The 25,229-nt window shown below is 35.5% G+C and overlaps 3 protein-coding genes across 3 annotated transcripts; 2 read left to right on the top strand and 1 right to left on the bottom strand.

The window, feature by feature from the left end:
- Positions 1 to 5,503: 5,503 nt before the first annotated feature.
- LOC145064663 (uncharacterized) lies at positions 5,504 to 6,549 on the top strand. Its single transcript, XM_079012071.1, has 2 exons — positions 5,504 to 6,068; positions 6,155 to 6,549. Exons 1-2 carry the CDS (start codon positions 5,504 to 5,506, stop codon positions 6,547 to 6,549), a joined length of 960 nt encoding a protein of 319 aa, XP_078868197.1.
- A 1,125-nt stretch (positions 6,550 to 7,674) lies between these two features.
- LOC145064662 (uncharacterized) lies at positions 7,675 to 9,285 on the bottom strand. The gene is made up of 4 exons (XM_079012070.1): positions 8,995 to 9,285; positions 8,657 to 8,905; positions 8,265 to 8,385; positions 7,675 to 8,198 (listed from the first exon to the last, which is right to left on the bottom strand). The coding sequence occupies exons 1-4, from the start codon at positions 9,283 to 9,285 to the stop codon at positions 7,675 to 7,677; spliced, it is 1,185 nt and encodes a 394-aa protein (XP_078868196.1).
- A 5,036-nt stretch (positions 9,286 to 14,321) lies between these two features.
- Positions 14,322 to 15,062, top strand: LOC145062688 (uncharacterized). The gene is made up of 2 exons (XM_079010276.1): positions 14,322 to 14,468; positions 14,541 to 15,062. Exons 1-2 carry the CDS (start codon positions 14,346 to 14,348, stop codon positions 14,925 to 14,927), a joined length of 510 nt encoding a protein of 169 aa, XP_078866402.1. The 5' UTR covers positions 14,322 to 14,345; the 3' UTR covers positions 14,928 to 15,062.
- Positions 15,063 to 25,229: the final 10,167 nt, after the last annotated feature.

Here is a 25,229-nt window from a genome sequence, read left to right as displayed (position 1 = left end):
CTGGTGCAATGGAACTCCCTACATTCTCCATGGTGATGGAAACCGCACTTGTTGCACTTGGGAAAATTACCGGAATAGGGTTTTGAAGCATTTGAAGCAGCTGAGGCTGGAGCATGTGGTGTGGCTGGAACCGGTGTGGTGACAGCGTTAACTGCCACTGTCTGCTGCTTTTTAGAGGTCTCGGGGCCCTGACGCCCCTTTCTCTTGTTGTTCCACCCTTTCTTACCATCACCCTCCTTTTTCTTCTCAGTCTCCACTGGCTTCTCGCCCTTCTTGTTGTTATGATCATATAGCCTCTTTGCCAATCTCTTCACACTGTCAAATGTTTCAGGGTTCGCAGCTATCACATTCCCCTGAATGGGAGGTGCCAGTCCCCAGATGAATCGTTCGATCTTCTTTCCTTCTGATGTGATCATACCCGGGCACAACAGAGATAGTTCGCTAAATCTCGATATGTAGGCATCGATGTTCGCATTCTGCACAATGAGGTTCCATAGTTCCTGCTCCATCTTTTGTATTTCGCCTCGGGGGCAGTACTCAGCCATTAACATTTCTTTCATTTCTGCCCAGGGGATAGAGTTGGCGACAGGGAGCGTCATAGCTTCCACGTGTCCGTTCCACCAAGTGAGTGCTTGGTCCAAAAAAGTACAGGCCGCGAACTTCACCTTCATCTGCTCGGGGCACTCGCATATCTCGAATACCGACTCTACCTTCTCAATCCATCACTTCAGAGTGATCACTCCTCCAGTGCCGTTGAAAGCTCGTGGTTTAGCGTTGGTGAAGTCCTTGTAGGTGCACGTTTTAGTGGGTCCTTGGTTCGTCCCGTTGTTCGAACTTCCGGATCCTTGCCCGTTACCTCCTCCGTTGTTCCCTCGGTGAAGTTGTGCCATAGCTGCTGTGACCGCAGCAGACACGGCTGCCTGGAAAGCAGTGGTGTCAACTTCGGGCGGGGTTGGTTCGGGATTTCCGCGAGTAGCTCGGCGAGGCATCTTTCTGTCATGAAACGGAAAGATGTTGAGTGTACGTGGTTTTTGTGAGGTTGTGATCCTACTAACTAGGTGTATGGTACGAACCTAAACTTTACTACTATCGGGCATACAATCATAACGTCTCAACACATAACAACTGATAATATCATAGCAAAACACACAAAAGTTCATTAATATTATCCGCATGTAATACAAGAAAATTTTCTCGTAAGAGCATACATAAGTGACACTAATCCGACAGCATAACGGCTCCATGAGTAGTGTAGTCACTTAAACATAGAGCCGGAGTACATAACATAGTTCCTAATGACCTACTATGATAAGTCTATCCCTAACCGCGATGAGCTGCGTCAGGAGGTGGTGTCGAGGTCATATGCCGAAATGTTGTGCCAGTAGCTGCGCCATCTCTGCCATGTCTTCAATAACCTCATCCCTCTCATGCTCTGCTTGCACTGCCCGAGCCTCCATAGCATACAGCTGTTGTCGCAGTGCGGCGATCTCAGCTTCGAGGGAATGGTTCTCTCTTGGGGGGTTCGCTGGTGGAGCGGGGTGATCTGGTTGTGCCTTGTTCTCGCATGGCGGGACGGGGTCCTGGTCCCCGACCTGACCTTCTTCGTCGTCATCGTCGATCTCTCCAAATTCGTAGTCAGTGTCTACGTACTCGTCGGGTCCGACGTCGTGTGCTTCCCCTGGGTTCCCTCCCGGCTCATCCACAAGCATCCCGTGAGCTACTAAGACCTGATGAAACTGGATACCCTGCTGCTCTTCCTCAGGCTCCTCCTCCTCTAGCCACCCGTTGTTTCCCTGATTAGGGAAGTAAGGGTCTCCAGGGTGATGAAAACCAGCCATGCTGTCTGTGCAAGTACGTAAATATGCTAACATTATTCCTAGGTGCTATGACTATTGTACAGACTAAGCGAACGTGCTCTTTCTGGTGATAAAGGTATAGTTTTAGGTTCCCTAGCTGTCCCGATCTCATCAAGACGTGTGCTAGTTTTACTTTGGAGGGAATGTAGTTGATCAGGCTACATTCACTCCTTGGTATCACTAAGAACAGTCCCGAATTAACCGAGATGCCAGCATTATTGTGTTTGATTCGGCGTTAGGTCCTTATTTCTAATGCAAGCAAGTGTGTTTTATTTACTTGTTTTGTTCAGAGTTATGTTAGTCCCTCTTTTGGTTTATAGTTGCATATCAATGTGTGGCTCGACATGCTAGTTCACTATAAACAAAGCTCTGATACCAACCTGTCACACCCCCGAACCAGACGGCGGAAACGTCCGGGGGCTGTTGTGACTCAATTGAATACCATAACATTGAATATATATGAAACATAACAACATTCGTCACCATGCATTAATATAGTACAACCAGTAGCGTTTACATGAAATACATTGTTTAAACATTACATTCCCAAAAATAAATTGTTCGACTCGTACATAAATAAACTGCAGGCCACCACTGAATATTATTTCCTTTGTATCACTGGTTCCCTGAGAATACAAGTATTTTGAAAAACGTCAACATATGAAATGTTGGTGAGTTCATAAGTAGTGTTTGAAATCCAATGTTTTGTATTGTTTGAAAACCACCAGAAAATCCGATATTTTCTGAAAGTAGTATAGTAAAAAAGGTGTGAAGATCCATAGGTATGCTTGTTTGTTTCTATACTTGTAAAAATTTTTCATTAAAGTTGTGTACATTTCGAGTCCGTTATGTATTGAAAAAAAAACCTAGGAAAACCCGATGTTTTCCTAATCCTTTGAATCCCATGAAGTTGCATTGAAACCATTGAAAAAAGAGTAGTCTCATTCCCAGGCGACGTTGGATTATTTTTGAGCATGATTAATTGCTACAAACTCGCATTACACAAACGACCAGTTTATAGCTATACTAACGATCCCGAAGGCGTCGTCCGTACTAATCACGTTATCCAACCGCCCTGACTACGTGTCGTCCCACATCCGAAGAGAAAGAGGACACGAAGACCTCGATGACTCTATTAACCGGTTGGGGATAAAAAATGTGTACGAGGGGTCCCCGACCCGCCTCGCAAAAAAAATGTAGACTTTACTAGCAATACCAAAGGACCCTTGGGGACCAGTAGTATACAAGCCATTGAAAGTCCCTCTACGTTGTGCCAAGTCGGTGAAACCCAACACTTCGTAGAAAAAAGGTCTTCGGGCCTTAAGATCAGGTCATTGGGCTAACTAGGCCCAACAAGCAAGATTTTACACTTTTGGGGCCCAAAGATGGTGCGTAGACGTCTGTGCACACTCGCATGTATATTGAATTCCCAAACATTATTTGTATGAATCGTAGTGTCGTCGTGTTAGTAGTTTCGGATTTTCATTGGTTCGAGACCGAACCAATTCGTTTCACAACGATTTTGGTATTGTAGTGTATTGTATTTCGTCGATAGTCGCGGTACCATTGTTTGATCAAGTTGCATGTATTGAATTAGCCTTGAAAGTTTTCTGTTTTCAGCCCCTCATTGTTTGTAAAATTTACTTTTTCAACCCTTTGGTTAAATACTTTCCGGTTTGGTCCTTAAATCAATTTTCTTGACATTTTAACACCAAAAATCATTGAAGTTGAGGTTTTTCAGCATATTTTTCAATGAAAACAGTTTAAGTCCCTGAAATTTCAGTTTTCTCGGTTATACCCCTTCTTTTTCGAAACTTGACAATTTTGGCCCAAATTGTAAAATTTTTGCAACTTTGGTCCTTTTTAAATTTAAAAAGCATTTTAAACCTTTGAAAAGGATTTGGAACAGTTATAGTCCACTGTTTTACAGAAAAATACAGTTTTGGCCCTCCAAAACAGAAAATCTCGCATAATGGGCCTCATTGGACCGAAAATGTCATTTTTAGCCCATTAAGCTTGAAATTTATATTTTTAATCCTCTAAGTGAGTATATTTCCAGAAATTGTTTTATTGAAACTGTTTTGGCACACCTCATCCATCAGAATTCGTGATATGTCAATTTGGACCCTTAATTTTGTATTTTTCACATTTTAGGCCCAAAATTTGTGTTTTTAGCCCAAAGAAAATTGTCACTAAACCACTTAGCCATTTTTCTTGAAACACTTTGTATGTAGAAATATATTTGATTCTAAAACCATTTAACATAAGATATATCTCGGTTTTGAGGGGTTTTATGGCTAGATCCAACATTATAGCACACAAAAGCATACATGTAAGCATGGAAATCATACAAGGCATACAAATCACATATAGATCTACACTTTCACTTGTATTCCCCCCCCCCCCCCACACACAAAACTCATAAAAACAGAAAATAGGGGGTATGAAGCTAACCTTAAGGGGGTAGTTTCGGTTTTGGAGAGAAGATGGAAGAGAAGTGAAGTGATTTTCGGCCTTAGCACCCTTCCTTGGTAGATCTCGAGTTTGGTGACTTCTAAGGTGCATGATCACAAGTTGGAATAGATTTAGAAGAGATTTTTGATGAAATGAAGTAGCTAGATCATGGATTAGTCATCAACTTACCTTAGATGATGGTTTTTGGTGATGGATTTTCCTTGTGAAGCCCTTGATTCACGAAATTTTTGAAGGAGGAGGGAGGATTGTTCTTCAAGACTTGGAGAGTTTGGAATAGATTTTTGTGGTGTGTGTGTGTGTGTTTTCGGTCGAAAGAGAGAGAGAAGGGAAAAATAGACCATGAAGTGATACTTGCATGGAGGTATGTGATATATTGCATGGAAGTCCTTTGGTTAATTATGAGGTGTCACTTGAAAGTCAACTCTTTCTTGGATTTGGGCCTTGGGCCGAGATTTTTGGGAGAGAAAGAAAAAAAATTGGGCCTTTGCCCCTAAGACCACTATTAGAGTTAATTTGGGTGTTTATTGACCTTATAAAATAAAATTGTGATTTTTATGCTTTAATAAGCTAGATTAGGTTAATCATGGATCAAAGCTTTCAATTCATTTCATTCTAGGCCCAATATGGCCCAAAATGTTGAAATAAATTAGTGTGGGTCCAATTAGAGCCCAATTAGGGTTCTAAGCCCATGATAGTCTAATTGGAAGCTTATTGGTCCTTTTGGATCCAATAAGGAAGTCCTAGTCCAAAATGGACTTAAACAAGGACTTTTAGGGTCTCCAATTGTTTGATGACTATTTGTAGTACTTGTATAATGTATTTGATTGAAGTTTTTGATTCACATTAGCTTGAATGTATATATTACATGACACAAAATTTCCAGCTGTGACAAAGTTTCTCCAGCCTACCGACTTTTTTCCATAATCTGCAAAGAAGCAATCCTAACACCTTCACGTACATTACGAAAGATCAGTACAATCGTTTCCAAATTTGTTTCGTGGCATTGGGATACGTGGTATGTGGTCCCTTATAGTAAATAAATATTTAGTTATTTCAAGTTGTTATATGCCTAATATTCTTATGTTGACTTACAGATTCGTACGTTTCTTACGTCTATGATACCAATCATATTCGTTGGTCAAGTACCTCTAATTAGGCCGTATGTAACATCCATGTACATTGCTGTTGCTTTAGATGGAAATCATGAACCCCTTCTCATAGCGTTTGCCTTGGGAACCATAAACTGTGACAATTCATGGTTATGGTTCATGAGGAGGCTTAAAGATTGTTTCGATGACAATACAGAATTTGGTTTCATAAGCCATATGTCTGATTCTATAGACTTTGCATTCCACAGAGTCTACGCTGATTCATATCATGACTATTGTTGTAAAAATATAGCCGAGAAAATACGCGCTTCCATCGGAAGCAATACAGTCGTAGAGCAGTTGTTCTGGAAGACGTGTAAAGTGTATAATTTATCTCAATTTTATGCATGTTTGAACAATTTAAAAAATGAGGTTAATGGGAATGATCTTCATTGGCTTGACAATATTCCCATTGCAAAATGGGTACGAGCTTGTTTTCCAAGAGTACGTTTCAATGTTAAATTCATTGACATTCCCGATGTTGTCAATTGGTTTAAAACAAACACGCATGAGTTTCCAACAACAACAACCATTGAAATGGTTCATGACTCGATGCAAGCAGTGTGTCTTCGACGTGCTGCATTTGGAGGTAATTATAAGTTATGACATCATTAAAATGGTGAATTGATATGTTATTATATGTTATGACATTATAAGTTTTTTTTATTGATTCAGTTGATTTCACAGGGGATTTCCATAATCTTCTAACCCTTTATGCACTTAAGGTGATTCATAAAAGATTTATCCACTCGGATGGTTGTAGGACTACGCATATTGTTGGCGATAGATATGAAGTGACTAAGTATTCAACAACCGAATATGTCCAATTAGACCGTGGTATTTGTAGTTGCGGTAAATGGCAAAAATGCGGTATACCTTGTGAGCATGCTATAGCTTCACTACACAGACTCGAAATTGCAGAAATCCATCAAATGGTAAATTTAAAGTTAAGTACAGTGGCGTATCGAAATGCTTATCAAACTGAGACGGTCAATCCTATTCCAACCCTTAGGTATTGGGAAAAACCAGTCGAAAGTGTTGTGGTCTTACCTCCACGCCAATTCAATTGAACTTTATTGTATGGATCACAACGAATATTAGTTTGTATTCAGTTCTATGTTAACCGTACTTGTAATGGTCTGTTGGCGTTCTTTACTTTTTAATAAAAAATGTTTACCTTTAAATAAATAATTGTATTCTCATAATTGTAATGTATGCATGACAACGACTAGATAAAAAATTATGCGAACTGACAAACGCAGTAACGCAGACTGGCAAAAACCTCTACGGACTGACAACAGCTCTCTACGGAGTGGAAGGGACTATATATAGTCATGGATGGTCGTCGGATTTTTCGTATAGAGTTATAATTTTTTTTTAAATTTAAAATGACTTCATCTTCATCTTTGTATATTTGCTCGTGCAACGAAGTTGATTGTTTCTATTGTGATCCGATCGACCATTTTCTTGCACCATCACCAAATTTAAGAGAGCCATATATGTCGGAGGATACTTTGCAACAACTACAATGGGCTGAAGAACAACAAAAAAAAGATAAAGACTCGTCTCGGGCTCTCACTGAACGTTGTGACCTCATTGCGGCGGAGTGCAAAGATGTTGAGGAAAGGATGACGATTACAAAAAAAAAAATCAAAGATCATGAGGAATGGATAAAGAAAATAAGAAGAATCTCAAACTGTCTGAAAAATGGCTTGCTGACAAGGATGCATAAATGATAGAACTTGGTAGGCAAAAGGACCGTATGGAAGATAAAATAAGAATAAGGGACGGCTACATAACAATGGAGAAAGAAATGTATCCTTTGCAATTCCCTTAAGTTAATTACTGTTGTTGTACGTTTACAATATGTTTCTAGTTTGTTGAATGTATTAACTTCGAGTATTAGTTATTATTCTACTAGTAATTATGCACTAATATAATCATAATATTACCCATCATCTTTAAAATAAACACACCAGCTCAAATTAGACAAGTTAATGTCCTCTAAAACAAAACATAATTAATTATAAATACAACATCAATCATTCAAATCAAACGTTGAACAATAGTCTTCTCTCTGCGTCCCACTCGTCCAACGCGTCTCTTGTGTCCCGTGCGTCTCTAGCGTCTCCTGAGTCCCTTCTGTCCCTTTCCCTTTTCCTTTTGTGTTACTACCTGATGCCACACTAGTTTTTCTAGCCTTTTTTTTGTTTCTTTGGGACCAATGCCGGACAAGTCGCCGCATTATGTGTTGTACTATCACATCTACTACACCTTCTTATTATAGGTTCCTCACCTTGTGACGGAATACGATTTCTGTTTCTCGGTCTACTAGCTTGACGTGTATCCACTATTGGGGGTTTCACAACCATCATGTCAGCAGGAATCTCCCAATCACACGGTTCTGGAAGGGAGTAAACCGGCTCCTCATACGTATTTCGGTATGTTTCCATTTTGTAAGCATCTATAGCCAGATGTCCGAAGTTAGTTTTTTTCATGTGCTTCAAGACCATTATCACATGACCACAAGGCAACCCAGTTCCTTCCCAATATTTGCATGTACAAGTCTCTTGCCTCAGATCAACTATGCCACCATGTTTGAAATCATGAACTTCATAAAGTGCATCTGAAACACCAGAAACGGACCATCCTGCCGTACGCTCTTCATTTTTACTAACTACTTTTTCAGCCCACTCGGTTAGCACTGTTGAACGTTTCCCTATAAAGAAGATATATATAATTAACTAATTATTCGACCTAATTAAAGTCAAAATAAAATTCATACCTCCTTCGATGCGACGCTTGTTACACCATTCCTGTGAAAGACGTCGAAAGAACTCAAGAAGGGGTATTATAGGCATCTTCCTTGCATCTACAGATAAAGCATTCATGGAATCTGCACTGTTCTAGGTCATGTAATCGTAACGTTTCGACGACGAATATGCTCTAGTCCATTTAGCATGGGGAATTTCACTTAGATACGCTACTACTTGCGGCCTAGTAGAACTAAATCTATACCACAATTCTTCAAAAACATTTCTTTTGTAAGCTTTCACAAGCCTCCAAAACAACACTTTTGTTTTATCATTTTTCCCAAACTTGTGTACTATGTTTCCTAGTATATGAAAAGCAAACAAGCCATGATGAGTATGTGGAAAAAACATTTTCAATACTAACGCGAATTGCATCGGCCCTATCAGTTACAAAAGTCAATTCTTGACAATCACCAACACATTCATACAACTTTTCAAGAAACCATGTCCACGTAAGACCACTCTCTTTTTTGCATATTCCGTGCACAAGGGGCAGTATCTGGTTGTTCCCATCCATAGCTACTGCATGTAATATGGTTCCCTTAAAATCACCCTTCAAATGGGCACCATCCATAATTATAACTTTACAACAAAAACTTATGAACGCTCGTATCTGCAATATATAAAAATGGAACACATAAACACTCTATAATTTGTTTAAAAAAATTATATATTAAATAACAACAAGTTTTTTGTATTTACCGTGCTCCCAATGGCATAAAAACAACACTCGAAACAATCTTCAGAATCTGTTTGAATATACGCAACTGTACCGGGATTATGCCTCTTCAAATTGTGAAAATAAATAGGAAGTTTGGAAAAACATTCTTCAGAGGATCCCAACAACAGTTCCATAGCATATTGTTTTGCACGCCAAGCTTGTTTGTAATCTACGTTGATTTCCAGCAAAGCATTCAAATCCCTTGATATTTCATTAGGCCTCCAAACCTTGGAACGAGTTTTTCCCATAAGCTCATGCAATATAGTACCCATCACTTTTTTATTAGCATGCTTATGATTAGGGTGTATCTATAATGACGAACATGTGTGCACGTTGTTGAAAGTCCTGATTTCAAATTCATCAGTGGGATCAAGGCGTTTTGCATACAAACGCCAACTATAGTTCTCAATTTCACAATATACCTCATAACGATTTTTGTTAGAATGTTTGGTCTTAAACTGAAACTTTTCTCTGGTTGCTTTAAGATTCAAAGCAAAAATTAGTTGTTGTTTGTTATCATATGTTTGACGAACAAAAATATCATCATTTGGACCTAAAATGGGAAATGGTTCGGGTTCAACAATAGGATCAAGACAATCAAGTATGGGAGGCATACCGTAAAATATGTCTGAAGCTTTTTTCCCGTGTGTGAACTCATCTTCTGACCATCCTTCATTTGACTCTTCACCGTCTGAGAAAGTTTTGTCAGTCAATCTTCCAAACTCATATAAATTTTTTTCTTCAACCGTATTCAGTGCCACAGTTTCTTCTTCTGGACACTCTTCAACATTATTAGATACAATGTTTTCAACATTGTATGGTACAACTTTCTCAGCCGCTTCTGTCTGTTCGACCAATCCCTGAAACACCTCTAAATACAAATGCACAATCTCCTTCGTTTCAAAAATTACATTTCTGAGTTGATGAACATCTGCTTCATCTAAAATATTCATCACATACCCATGAACCGGGTGTTGAAATGACAATGATATATTACTATTGAACACCTTAGCCTTACTTTTGACCAAATCAAACAATATTCGACAATCAAAATTAGGCGGAAGCAGTAAACCCAAGTTGTTTAACTTTGGTCTAACGTAGGTGTTAATCCCATTACTTATCTGCCAAAAACCACTAGTACATAAAATAACAAAACTCATATTTGGTTTTGAAAATCAAATGAAAACGAACTGATCTATCGACCAAAATGAAACAAACATATGAAAAGGAAACTTTTGTATCAAAAAACTCTTCAAAATGCCGCTCCAACCACCCATTCCGCGGAGCCATTACTCTCTCCGCGGAGCTCCGCATCGACCTCTCCGCGGGGGTATTTATGAGATCCAAACAGCTCCCTCCGCGAAGGTTATATTGTATCCGCAAAGACCCATTCCGCGGAGCAGTATTAAAAAGGATAACAACCCATTTTTTCGACCACTACGTAGAGATGACGTCATTCTGCGGAGGTCCGCGGAGGGTCCTCAGCGGAATGCATGTCTATAGGTGGAAATTTCGTTTTTTGTGTCTAAATTTATAAATTTGCCCTTATATTATGTCTATTAGTGGTATTTTCCCTTTAAAATGCCATCAATTTCTTATTTCTTATAAAAATACTACATCAAAGTTAATATTCATAACACTCATGTAAAAGTTGATAAATGTAAGTAGGTATAATCAAACTTATAAATAACTAACATGACTTGACGGTAATGTTAAGGCTCAAGTTTTTTCAAGTTGTAGTGAGTCATGTCGTTTGTAAGATATTATTTAAGGCGACAATTTTATATATATTAATAACTTTATATATTTTTTCTACTATTATTCATTTTTATACATGTATGACATAAAATGATATTTTGTTAAAGCTTGACGACAAGTACACACCTAACCATGACTAGCTTTTTAGAACCTTAGATATAATAGTCTCCATCTACATATAGTTTGATTAAAAATGTAACATTTAATTTGACATATACAGTTTGTGGGTTTATTTTTGACTTCAAACCATATTCTAGGAACTACTTCATGTAGTTACTTGTTAGAGATTAATTGAGTTGACTGTATAAATAGAAGAGAAATAATATTCTAATAAATTCTCAGTGAGGTGCTTTGAAAAGTAGTTGTCTGACGATGACTTAAACGAGCGAGAAATTAAATATCATCATATATTTTGTTCATATCAATCATTCTACCCATTTAAATAATGACATGTGTCACATTAATATACTAAAATATCATTAAATTTCATTAAATGAGCATTGAATGTTATACATGTCACCATTATTTAATTGGATAGAAGGATTTCTAGGAACAAAAAATAGAAGGATATTTAATTTATCTTAATCGGGCTTTGATTGTGATGTTTTGACCAAAGACCGGGCTTTTGGGCAGTGGCGGCCCGTATGCACCTCAAATCAAGTTTCATATCAAGTGAAAGCCCCTCTTTAAAGTTATGATAAACAATTCCTTTTATAGGCTTAAAATAGATACACGAGATTTTAACCAACAACAAGCATTTCTTGTTGTTTACGATGTCCTAGGCAAAGGCAATGCATGTGAAAGAGTGATAGACCCCGTTGCTCAAACAAGGAACTTGGCTTTTGCTTGTTAATGAAAGACATTAAAGGGTAGATGATGTAGGGTTCAAACAACATGAAAAATTATCATTTGCTTATTTTTTTGTCACTTTTGGACGGAGTATTATACAAGGTAACTAATGCAGAAAGTCCAACCAAGTTTTGGTTGAAGCTCAAATCCTTCTACATGACTAAGTCCCCTATGAACAAGTTATTTCTCAATCAATACTTGTTTTTTAGGACTGGATGAACATTCTATTTTTAAGGATCATATGTAACATCCGAGTTTTCAGGCTAGAATCTTTAGACATTTTTAGTTAAATTAAAATTTTAGAAAATTAAATAAAATAAGAATTGATTAAAATTAATTAAGATAAACTTAATTAAAATAAGTAAGACTAGTATATTTAAAAGTTTAAGATTTAATACATGATTTTTCGAATCAAATTTAAGATTTATGCTAGAAGGACTAAAGTTATTAACTTAGAAAAAAACTTGGGTTTGAATTTTCCGTAACCAGGTTTGGGCTAAAGGTTAAGATATTTTATGTTTAGGGGATTGAAATAGTAATATTATTAAATATATGATAAGATTTAGGGATATTTAGGTAGCCAAATGATAAGGGATGAGAGAGTCGTTCCCATTGAATCCACTGCCATATCAACTTTTCTCTTTGATTTTTATTCATCTTTCCCAACCCACAACACACGGAAATCCTATCTTTCTCAACCCACTCAATTAAAAAAAAATACTAAACAACTAAGGTACAAGTCTTAAAACACATGGTACAAGAGAAAATGAGAGAGAGAAAGTAGATAGAGAGGATGAAATGAGTTCGTGAAACCAATTAAACAACCCGCCGAAGAGGGAGTGATATCGGCAGTAACTCTATTGCTAATTAAGATTTTACCTTGATTATTTTGTATATATTTTTTAATTGAGTGGGTTGAGTGATTTGAGAAAGATAGGATTTCCATGTGTTGTGGGTTCGGAAAGATAAAGAAAAATCAAAGAGAAAAGCTGATGTGGCAGTGAGTTCAGTGGGTTCGGTGGGTTCAATGGGAACGACTCCCTCCTCCCTAAGAACTAAGAAATGAGGTACCACAAGGGTCAAATGTTGAAACTTATGAACATAAGTCTCCTACTCTCTTATTCTCCCTCTCACTTAGGGAGGAGGGAGGAGGGAGTCATTCCCTCCCAACCCACTAAACCCACTGTCACATCAGTTTTTCTCTTTTATTTTTCTTTCTCTTTTTCAACCGACAACACACGGAAACCCTATCTTTTTCAACCCACACAACCTACTCAATTAAAAAAAATACAAAACAATCAAGGTAAAATCTTAATTAGCATTAGAGTTGCCGCCTGTACCACTCCCTCTTCAGCGCGGATTGTTTAATTGGTTTCACTAACCCATTTCATCCCCTCTCTCTCTCTCTCTCATTTTCTTTTGTACCATGTGTTTTAAGATTTGTACCTTAGTTGTTTAGTATATATATATATATATATTTTAATTAAGTAAGTTGAGTGAGTTGAGAAAGATAGGATTTCTGTGAGTTGTGAGTTGGGAAAGATGAAGAAAAATGAAAGAGAAAAACTGATATGACAATGGGTTCAGTGGGTTGGGAGGGAATGACTCCCGTTTCCCTTAGACGATTTCAATTTTAGAGAGCTAGGGTTGGGCGATTTCAAGAGCCCTTGCAATACTAGAAGTTGCATCCCATTATTCTTAGAAGATTAAGCAATCGCGACACTTAATCAAGCTACTAGAGGTACAAACTCTCCATTTTCTTTTTCATTCGGAGGTATGGAGTTATATTCTTATTTGAATTCTAAGAGTTAATACAATGATTAAATCAAGTTTAGAGTTAGATTATGTGTTACAATATTAATCAAGTGTTGCAATCTAAAATCTATGGTTGAATTTGAAATCATAGAGCTTCAATAGATGTTTTGAGCCTTAGTTCAATGAATTCATGAATTGACCTTGTTAATTTCGAATTTGATTATGAAACTAAGTTCCTAATATGATTCAGATATAGATTATTGTATGTTATGTTCAAATTATTGAACATAATCCGTTAACTGTAGAAGTCATAAATGGTGTTTTGAAGCTTAAATGAGAAAAAAGAAGACACTACCTCTTAATTGTTGAATCAAGCATGTCATTGATGTGTTTTAGGATGTTAATTAGGATTTAAAACATGTATTTTATGATAATTAATAATCCAAAGTCATTAGAAGTGAAATTGAAGTGATTACAGTAAGTTAGAGATTAAAAATGCTAAAAACATGAAGTTATGCATGCATGTCTAATGTCCCACTGTAGGGATGAGCATATGGACCGGGGAACCGGCCGGAACCGGTACCGGAACCGGTCGGGCCGGGACCGGGATGTTATTTTTGTGGATTTTTGGAACCGGAACCGGTAGAACCGGCAAAAACCGGAACCGTATGATGCTATTTTTCAAGGAGCGGTTCCAACATTTGAAGACACGACAAGAACCGGTAGAAACCAGAAACCGGTAGAACCGTCGGGCCGATTCGGTCCTATTGCTCATCCCTAGTCCCACTCAACAAAATGGAAACATGGTTTTGAAAAAATAATTTTGTTCTATTTGACATCTAACTTACGCCATTGCCACGTGACAACCACGTGTCATCGTCTGCACAAGTGTTCGTGTCCCCCTTTTGAACATTCAGCACTATTTTAACTAAACATACAAAGAACCACCACCTCCATATCAACAGCAGCAATGTTTTCGTACTGCAGGTTCATCGGCTTCGCCATTAACAAAAATCTTCAGCAATCCGCAGCTAGGGTTCATGTCTATCCCTCTAACTTCTTTTCCACTCTACCCGCACATCCTAATCACAAGGTAAAAGCAAAAACCACAACTTATTAACAGGATTCTATGAAATCTGATTGTTAATCATTAATCGATATGCAGGATTCGAATTTGGTTGATGATATCAGGCCAACCGGATCGGGATTGGGATTGGGATCGGAAACTGGTGCAGATTTTGATCGTGTAAACGTAGTGAAATCAACTGCAACTCCGTCATCTTCTACCTATGAAAGAAGGGAGAACGAGAGTTTCGTGGCGGAGACGGCGAAGCAAGGAGTTGCGAAAGCTTTGGAAACTGGATTGGAAATCGGAGAAATGGCTAAAAAAACGTTGGATAATATGTGGGATATTACGAAGGATACTACTAATATGGTGAAGGAGGCGGTGACCAGCGACCCGGAGGAGAAAAATGATGTTCCGCCGACTGATCAATTTGTTGATGATCTGAGGAAGCGCGCCGACGGTTATGATTTGAAGAAGAAAGGTTAAGTGGGGAAGTAGTAATAGACTCATAGTAGAGGGGTGTTATATGTAAATTGTTTTCCAAAGTTACACTTCTGCCCCTTTAAATTTAATTCTGTTTGTTTCGAACCCATAATCTTCTTTATCAATTATTTTAATGATTTAAGTCATTTTTGGTCACTTAACTTTTGGTTGTGTGCTCATTTGGTCACTTAACTCTTTTAAGTTTTAAAAGATCATCAAACTTTTGGTTTTGTGATCATTTCGTCATTTAACTTTTGTTTTGGTCACATTTATTTTAAAAGTTAATTGACTAAAAGAGCACAAATCTAAAAGTTAGGTGACTAATTGTGACCAAATCAAAAATTAAATGACTAAATGAACACAAAGTCAAAAGTTTGATGACCTTTTAAAACTTTGAGTGATTAAATGATAACAAAACCAAAAGTTAAATGATAAAAATGACCTAATTATCAATTATTATTTTAAATCTAATTTTACTTCTAAACTATTTTAAATTATTTATACTTCTATCTATATTCCATACTAACTATATTTCAAACATTTCAAATATGACTTAAAACCTCCATTCCATAAAGAAAAAATAAGTCCATAAGTATATTTCAAACATGACTTAAAACCTCCATTTCATAAAGAAAAAACAAAATGAAATATTTCAAATATGACTTAAAACGACTTAAAACCTCCATTTCATAAAGAAAAAATAAGTCCATAAGTATATTTCAAACATGACTTAAAACCTCCATTTCATAAAGAAAAAACAAAATGAAATATTTCAAATATGACTTAAAACGACTTAAAACCTCCATTTCATAAAGAAAAAATAAGTCCATACTAAGTATATTTCAAACATTGACTTAAAACCTCCATTTCATAAAGAAAAAACAAAAATTGGGATGTGAAAAAAACCTAAAAACTGTAATCCGGTCAATCCTAAACTAAAAATAAACAGTAACAAAAAAAGTGCAACTGTAAAACCGACTCTTTTGGTTAGTTTTGGTTTGGATATATATATATATATATATATATATATATATATATATATATATATATATATATATATATATATATATATATATATATAAAGTATTGTGTATGACCAAATGTGGTCTACTTGTTTGATATAGTAATTTGGTTAATTAAATTAATTATTATAAATATTAAATACTTTTAAATTTGGAAACTTAATTAATAGTTTTGACTTAAATACCATAATTTTAAGTAGTAATCTTTATTAATCTACACACCATCACCGATCATCGACCATGCCTCTTTTTTCATCATCGTAAACGCAAAATCATTTTTGCATCTAAACTAGGAAGATTTGTTCTCATTTCTTCTTCATTGTTATTCTTCTTCTGATCATCTATTATATGGCATCTAAACTCTAAACTACACTACATCGATTGGATCATGCATAGCTAAAATTCTAGTGAGATAATTATTAGCAATAATCTATAGTTCTAGTTTTTATTAATTTTATCTCGTGAATTTAAATTTTCAAATCTATTTTGTAGATGTTTGAAGTTGAACGAGAGGACCTGCAGTTTATTAATCGAAAGGAACTACCATCAATATTCTTTAAGAATGTATGTGATATTCTTTAAGAATGCATAGTGCAATATGCTTTAAGAATTCATATGCTTTTATAAAGTTGCTTTTTTTGTTTCGGTAATATTCTTTTAGATTGCACGTTACAAATAATGTAGTATATATTTTAAAAAAATTCTTAAAAAATGTAGTATATAAGGTTGTATAGTTACTTAAAAATATTGTATATATTCTTGTTTTGTGTTACAAAAATGGTTGTTTTATTTTATAAAAATGGTTCATCATTTAGTTTTATATATCATTTTTAATTTTTTCGTCACGTTCTCATTCATTCTTAACACATTCATATTATATTTTTTTAAGAACGGTTGGAATTTAGTAGTCAATGAATGCAATTTAGATTTATTCTATAAGAATGTCTGTTCTTGCATTTGTAATTTGTAATAACACTTATTATTATTTTGATGCAAACTGTTACTCTTGAAAATATGTATTAATATTGTTTAAGAATGCCGATTTTAAAATAATCTCTTTAATGAAATAAAATTTGTGATGTTGAATTGGAAAGAAAATTTGAATGTGTTGAATGAAATTGTATTCCTAAAAATCTGATGTAATTTAAATTCCTTGAATGAAATCAAAGATGTCATATATATATATGTGTGTGTGTGTGTGTGTGTGTGTGCGTGTTGTAAAAATCCCGATTAATCTCTAGGCGCTACTAGACCGATTAGAGGGCGCCTACCGATTAATTCCTGCATACATAATGACTGAAACAGTAGAACCCGATGAAAATTTAACAATTTAAAGAAGTTATATCTCAAAAGAAGCTATTTGAGGTATGATTAGTGTTGTATTTGTCAAATTAACCTATTTTGTTATAATATTAGTGATGTTTATGAACTTTTATATGATATTAGTTATATTTATTTTTTTAAAATCTAACAAATTAGCAATTAATGGTCCCCGATTAATCACCGCCTAGCCGATTAATCTCTTAACCTCAGTCCACTGACTAGCTAACGTCGAACGATTTTTACAACCTTGATATATATATATATATATATATATATATATATATATATGTTCAAGAGTTCCACTTATGTCCACGTCGATGATCTGCTTCCTCCTCCAATACGAGTGTTTTGGGCGGCTATTTTAACTTATTCTGTGGATGTCGAAGCAGCTTGGTTGCCTGTCTCACCTCCTTTAACCAAGTGGAAGTTGGTCGCTGCCCATATAAGACTTCGCTAGTAGATTTTGCTCCTAGGCTTCACACCAGCTGCTTCTAGCTTTTCCAATTGCCATGATTTGTGGCTGAGTCACTCAGGAACATCTCTCTATGTTTTTTCTCTATTTTTTATACCGACTAAAAAATAGAGCTTCATATTAATGCTGATGTATTCTGTCTTCTTCTTTCTCTCTTTAGAAGACCTGTATAAGCATCAACATGGAGACTTCTCGTTGTTTAATTGCAACTATCGGCGTATCATCATACGCCTTCTTCTTACATCTTACGCCTTTTTCCATTTACTGATTTCATTATTGGTATATGTTCTTCATCAATTTACAAAGAAATTCCCCAATTTATCCTCGGTCGATCCAAGGAAGGCGATGGTCGACATACTGTTACCGTATTTCTTTGAAAGCATGATTAATATCAACGATTCTTCTTCATCTTCGTATGCTGCTTAACCATCTTTTGATTGATTTTAGGTACTCTTGTGTTTCAATTTGTTAAATTGGAGGTGAGGAGACTATGTCGATGACAGGCTCTATCTCCTTCTTATCTTTTTCTTTGATTTTGTTGTTAATCCTTCCTCTTCTTCTCCAGGTTGAAAATTATGTGATTATTTGGTTACGAAACCACATTGAAGGCGTTGATTTAAGCACCTTTCTACCTGCTGCTTCTCTTTTACCGCCACCTTGTTTAACTGTTGCCGATTCACCCTCTCCATGTTTCTATGGTAACAACACATGTGCTTAGTTGTAAGCATCGAAAGCTGTCAAATTGATGGATTTATTTGTGCATCTTCAGTTACGATTATAATTTAGGGTTCTCAACAACTTTCTTGGAATTTTCTTCTACAACATGTAATTAGGATTCTATGGGTTCTATGCTTGTGTTTCATTCCCATCTGCACATGAGAAGTCGACCAAGGTAAGTACCTATATGCTAGGGTTCTATAACATCTCTTCTCTTCTATGTGTTTTTGTGTATTTAAGATCATCATTGTTTTGTTAAGGACATGCCATATCTTATCTTCTTTTTCTACAACATCTTGGATTGAAATGTGTCAACATTAGAAGAGACATATGTGATGTTTTTGGTCATGGCTTTCACTGCATTCAGGTAAGCTTTATCACACACCATATTACTGCATCAAAACACCCAAGACAGATTGTTAGCATTCAAATTAGAATAATTAGATTAAACCGAATTCAAACACCTCTTTATTTGAATTTCATGGGTTTCCTTTGAATTACATTTGTTTCCTGGTCTAGGCTGTTTATAATAGGGAGAGGGGGAATAATGGAAGTTGAGGTTTTAGGTTTTTGATAATTAGCATTTCTAAAGAAGTAGAGAAGGTTGTCTTTATGTAAGCTGCATAGGAAGTTCATTGCTTTATATTGAAAGAGTTTGTGTCGTTACTCTTTCAAAAAATGTTTATCTTTAATATAACTATCAAAATGTAAGCATTTGTTTTCTATCTTTCATGTATCTTGAACGTTCATATGGTGTTTGATAATATGTTTCACTGATTCTACGTTTGTGTATTGTGTGTTTGGTTAGCATGTGACAAGGAGAATGGATTATCTGGTATGGGTGGCTTGTGAATTGTAAGCAAATTCGTGATGATACAATATAAATATGTTGTTGAAGAAGACTACTATCCAAGTCTGCCTATTGCTGTAATGATCACTGGTTTCAAGGTGAGCCTTAAATCATATTTCTTTGATGTTGCTGGTGGCTTGTATTTTGATGGACGATTTGTAATCTTTAACTGTTTAGACCATCATGGTAATAATTAAAGGCTTCTTGAATATGTGCATTTTCATACTTTAGCATCCCTATATTTCAATTTTGGCAAGTATATATCTTAATAAACTTTTGATTTTTAGGATTCCTTTAAAATATCTCGATTATTTCTCTCTTCTACTTAAGAACATGATTGATCCATTAAAGATGTAACAGTAAAGAGTCTTATGAACATCCATTTTTGAAGTATATAGACTTCCCCTGTGTTATGTTGATAAGTTTTGTGGCTTCCTACTTCTATCTATTGTTATCTTTTTACTCTTAATAATATATATTATTGGAGTTTTGTTTGAGTATGTCTCAAAGAACTCTTTAATATGGTTTAACAATGAGCATGTGGGAGCTGAAGGTAATGGTTATAAAAAATCGAATTACATTCTGTTGTCAACTAAACTTGTTTCAATCTAACTCTAATGATCTATCTTTTTAGAGTAACTAAAGCTAACTCATATACTCTTCCCAAAATATGAACAAAAAGGTGAAAACATCATTTTGGAGTTCATCGGTTCATATTTCATGTTATATTAACTATTATCACGCATTAGCCAAAAGCAACATAATAAAAATTCATTATGTTGCCACGGTCCAAGGCAGCCGACTCACTGGCTGACTTACCCAAGATGATCATCTTTATTCTATAGCTTTTGGCTAATGGGTTCACTTACTAATTCATGATCTTGTATGTATATAATGATTTTTTTTAATTCTACGTGTCGCGATCAATTTAGATTGGTAATTGAAATTGTATCCTTAGCTGATAAGCCTCATGAAATTGCAATATTAATAGTCATATACACGTGATCTATTTGAGTTTATTAGTAATATACTTGCTAGAATGGTCCCATTGGAAGACCAAAGTGGTTGATCAATGTCACACCCCCAAACCAAGGATGGTGGAAACGTTCGGGGGTGAAGGACTTCATGTATAGTATCACAACAACGAGTATAATAGTGCTCAAAGTAAATACAACCATCATAAATATAATTGAAAAAGTTACACCAAAGTATATGTTTACATGTTTCAAATCAATTACATTATGATGACAAAATGAACTGTTTGATGATTTAATGTTCCATCCTCAAAACGCTGTTGGTTTTCCTGTTTCATTAATTTCCTGAGAATACAAGTAGTTTTGAAAAAGTGTCAACAATGAAGTTGGTGAGTTCATAAGAGTTTTGTTTGAGAAAGAAACCGTTTTCTTTGTAAAAACGACAAAGTATGTTTCCAGAAAATGTAATATTTTCTTTATTACGTATGAAATGAATGCTTCTGTGTTATGCAATAATGAACTCTAGAACGGCCCGTAGATTCCTTCTATAATTACCCAGTGTATATAAGCTATATAAGATTTAAATTAAATACACCTTCGAATATAATGTGTTTGCCCTAGATCCACAACCAAACAAGGAATATGAAGAAAGGCGGGCCCACCAATTCTAAGTCGATTATGAATAGATTCTTATATAACTCTAACATATACACTTCACAATTATAGCCGAAGCCTAACAATTCTAGATGAATGTAGTTTTAACAGAAATATGTTTCCAAATAAAATCCAATATTTTCCTTATAAGAGTTAGGTAGTCCTAAATCCCATGACCGAAAGTAAACAAGTATTTTCCATACTTAAAGATATAAAAGTGATTTTAAATCGGCATAAAACCTTTTTTGATATAAAAGTGTACAAGTATTTTTCCATACTTAAAGTAATTCCTGTGAGTTAAATCGACATAACTCGCTAATATAAAAGTAGAACCCGTAAATCTTATGATTTGTTAATACCACATGTGATCTATTATAACCATGCAAAGACTCAGACGGCCTTGTAATACGACGTTCTTTAGGTGTCACACGTTAAATGACAATTGTCACCTCAGACCTGCCGGTCTAGCTGCTGCAAGCAGCTCAGGTGCGGCCTTGTCAGACCCAATACAGATCTATACAGAACTATCACGCTCTCCCTACAAGAGACTCTGGTTATAACTTAAAGGACTTTTGATTTTGTTACCATGAAGGTAACATGAAGGGAATGACTAACAATTATTCATTAACAAATTTACGTGAACTGAACTAAAAACCTTTGGTAAATAAGTTTGAAATGTAAATGATACATAAACTGTACCTATTATAGTTTATCCAAAACATTTGTAATGTAAAAGAACTCTTTTATGAAAATGCATTAGTGCTATGAATCCATAAACTATGCTTATTATAGCTTATTATATGTGTTCTAAATGAATGAAGAAAGTTATCATGAATGACTAAATTTCAGTTTATGATGATAAACTAACAAGAAAAACACATTCATTATTTAGTACTTATTGTTATACACTTTGCTCAACATAATACAAAGTGTTATGAAAGTATAAGCTGTTAACTAGTTTTTAACCGTTTTGCACTATTTTAGAAAAATCATACGGAGTCGAAAACTAAATCCATAAATTCTGAGAGTTCATAAAATGTGTCTAGTTTATCCATTATTTTTATTATGATTTTTGGAAGTCTTTAACTTGTGTTAAAATGTCCATATTCACAGACTGGTCCGGATTTGTTCTTGAAATGATAGGTTGTTTTGTAAAAATCATCATAAAGGTATAAACCTGAACTATTTGTGTCTAATACAATTTTGAAAACTAAAATGTTTAAGTTGACCAAAACAGTCCGTGAATGGAGTTAAACTTTCTTGATGAAAGCTGTTGGAAAAGTTTAGTTGTGTTCTTGGTGTTTTAACTTGTATTCCCCCCCCCCCCCTAAAACTTAAGAAAACATGAAAAAATAGGGGTATGAACTCACCTTATATGATTTCAGTGGGTGAATGTTGAAGAAGAGAAGTGTCCAACTCAAGAATATTTGGAGGATTGCTTGAAGATTCGATAATCTAACACTAATGGAATTTGTGTAAGCAATCTATGATTTTGAGTAGGAGGTTGTGTAATAATCATAAGAGAGATGATGATACTTACCAAATGAAGGAGAAAAGCCTTGGAGTATGCCTTGAAGTTCTCGAAATTGAGAGAGAAAGATGAGAGAGTTTGGAGTGTGATTCTTGGTGGAAAATGAGAGAATGAATGAAGTGTGAGGAGAGAGGGTGGATGTTCCAGCTCTAAGAACGTGGGATATGGCTGGAAATGATGATAAAGTACATTGACATGACCTAGGTATGGTGGAAGGAATGTGGCTAGTTATGGAGTGGGTGTGAGTGGTTGCTTGTGTCATAAACTAAAGAAAAGTCAACACTCCACCTCTTGTACTTCACCCACTCTTCTTGGATAAGATTTATCCCCCAAAACATGATTAATTAATAAAGATGGGGCCTTATATGTTAAAATAAAGTTTTGGGGGTGAAAATCCCGCGTTAAAATAATTAAAACCGGCCTAAAATGCAAAACTAGTCGAAAACCGGGAAGAAAAAGCTTTTCTGCGAGACCTCTCGGTCCTGTCTGAGGTTCGGTCCCTTCTGGTCATGGACCGAAGGTGAAATGGAGCGAAAGGTGCAAGAGTTTTGGCCTGAAGGTGGCTTCGGTTCTTCATGCGAGGTTCGGGCCCGAAGGCTTCCGGTTCGGTCCTGAGGCTTCGGGTTCGGACCTGGGGTTTCGCTTCTCAGCAGTACGGTCCTTAAGGGGACTTTTGGCTCTAAGAGGGTTCGGCCCTATAGAGTAGGTTTCGGGTCCTTAAGCCTATTTTACTCGTTTTTACCCCATTTCAAGCCGTTTTTGACTCGGTTAAGGGTTGGGATGGCCTGAAAGACTAAAAAGTTTAAGGAACTTTTGAGAGAGATTTGGGAGATATTTCACATACTTAGAGGGATTTAGGAGAGATTTCACATACTTAGAGAGATTTGGGAGAGATTTGAGAGAGATTCTAAATAGAGAGAGATAGAGTGAAAACGATTGAGAGAGGTTTCGTGTGTGACATTTGTGAGTGTCCGGCTTCGCAACGCAAGGTCCGTAAACCCCGTTAAACCATGTTTAAGGGTCCTACACACTCCCGATGGGTATGCAACATTGTTTTATCAGTTTGGTTCATTACATACCACAGTTTTAGGTTAAGGAAATTTAGATACACAAACTTTTCAATTGATGATTTCTCATTAGAATAACAAGTTGTACAGTAATTACATAACGTAAACCCTAGTATACAAGGGTTAGTTGAGTTGACCGGTTTGACTTGTTGACTTTAGTTGACTTTGACTTGACCGGAAATTGACGATTGTTACAATCAATCTGTCATTTTTAAACAAATTTACACATAAAAGTAGAATGTGTGCATTCTTATTTTATGGATAGAAGGCACATGGGGAGAAACTAGGCAAAAGTGAAAACTGAAATAGTAAAGCCTTGGGATCATTGATTTTTATCAAGTACAAGCGAAGACGATCTCTAGGGAAGTCAACTTTCTCATATTACTTATCTAACTTTTTTTTTGGTAATTTGTTTATTAACAAACACAAATATTTTTGGTTTTTGATTTTCACATGTAATTTATTTATCATTTCTTGTATGAAAACTTATGGTGATTAGTTACAGTTTTTTATAACCAGCCAAATAATCCTTTCAGTTTTAAGATTTTGGGTTATTGGATTTTAAGGAACCTTCTACTTCATATTAAGTTACAAATGATCAATTTAGGGTGAATATATGACAAAGAAAAGGCCGTCTACACTCCTTTTTATTCTCATTTCCGAAACCCTTTATATGCCTAAAAATCCAAAATTTTATAGTCAACATATATCTTAATAAATGACTTCGCATGAAAAAATATTGGAGGAGCGATGAAAGTAAATATACAAAACCTAAGGGTTTTTTTTCTTTGTTTTTTTTTTTTTGGGGGGGGGGGGGTTAAGATATGTAGACATTTTTAAAGTCTCTTAAAGAAACATTTAATTTAAACTTGTAGAGAGATTAAATATGATCAAATCACCTCATTTATTCATATTTGATCAAACTTAGCTCCCAATTTGTTTTTTTTCGAATCACTTAAAACTAGCTAAATGATAAATTATTTAGGGTCGAAATTATCACGGCCCGAATAAGTTTCCTACTATATATATGTTCAAGATTAGTACTTTGGTGCACGTCATCGAGTTGCTTACTTCCTCTAATAATGAAAACTATGGCGACAACTTTTAACATATATGTTCGTATACTTTATTTTATAGCAATATAGCTGGTAGGCTTAGGTTGTAAGGTAGAGATGTCTTTGTTGGACTTTTCCAAATTTTGGTGCAATTTATGCCTCCTTTTTGTAGTCAATTTGTTTTCAATTTTCTTTTGACCAATTTATTTTGTTTATCATCATTACTTTTGTTTTTATTCTTAACAAATAAAATTTTAGGTTTATTATTGTTTACCTGGTACATATCCCAAAACAATTTTCTTCCCCCACAGGTAATTTTGGAGTTTTGTGCTTACGCCTCCTGTAGTCCTCAAATGCTACATGTTGGTGCTGTATGTTGTCTAGGGTACGGTCCAATTAAAGTAAGCAGTTTATCTTTTTGCCCAATTAAATCAATTGGTATTCATTTTTTCGGATATTTATTTATTTGTTGTTTTTTTATTTTTCACATTTCAAGAGTTGGGATTCTATTCACTTCGTTGCTTTGATTAAGGGTTCAAATTAGTTGTGCAGTAGGATTTGATGCATGCTGATTAAGGGGACCGAAGGTATAAGAGGTAAATCTATTTTCGTTCCGTTTTGCTTATTAGTTATATTTTCC

The sequence above is a fragment of the Lactuca serriola genome, chromosome 7 (assembly GCF_051521515.1).
Source record: "Lactuca serriola cultivar US96UC23 chromosome 7, Lser_US96UC23_V15, whole genome shotgun sequence".
Lineage (NCBI taxonomy): Eukaryota > Viridiplantae > Streptophyta > Magnoliopsida > Asterales > Asteraceae > Lactuca > Lactuca serriola.
The sequence above is the reverse complement of the archived record's forward strand: the minus strand, read 5'-3'. Positions and strand labels throughout refer to the sequence as shown.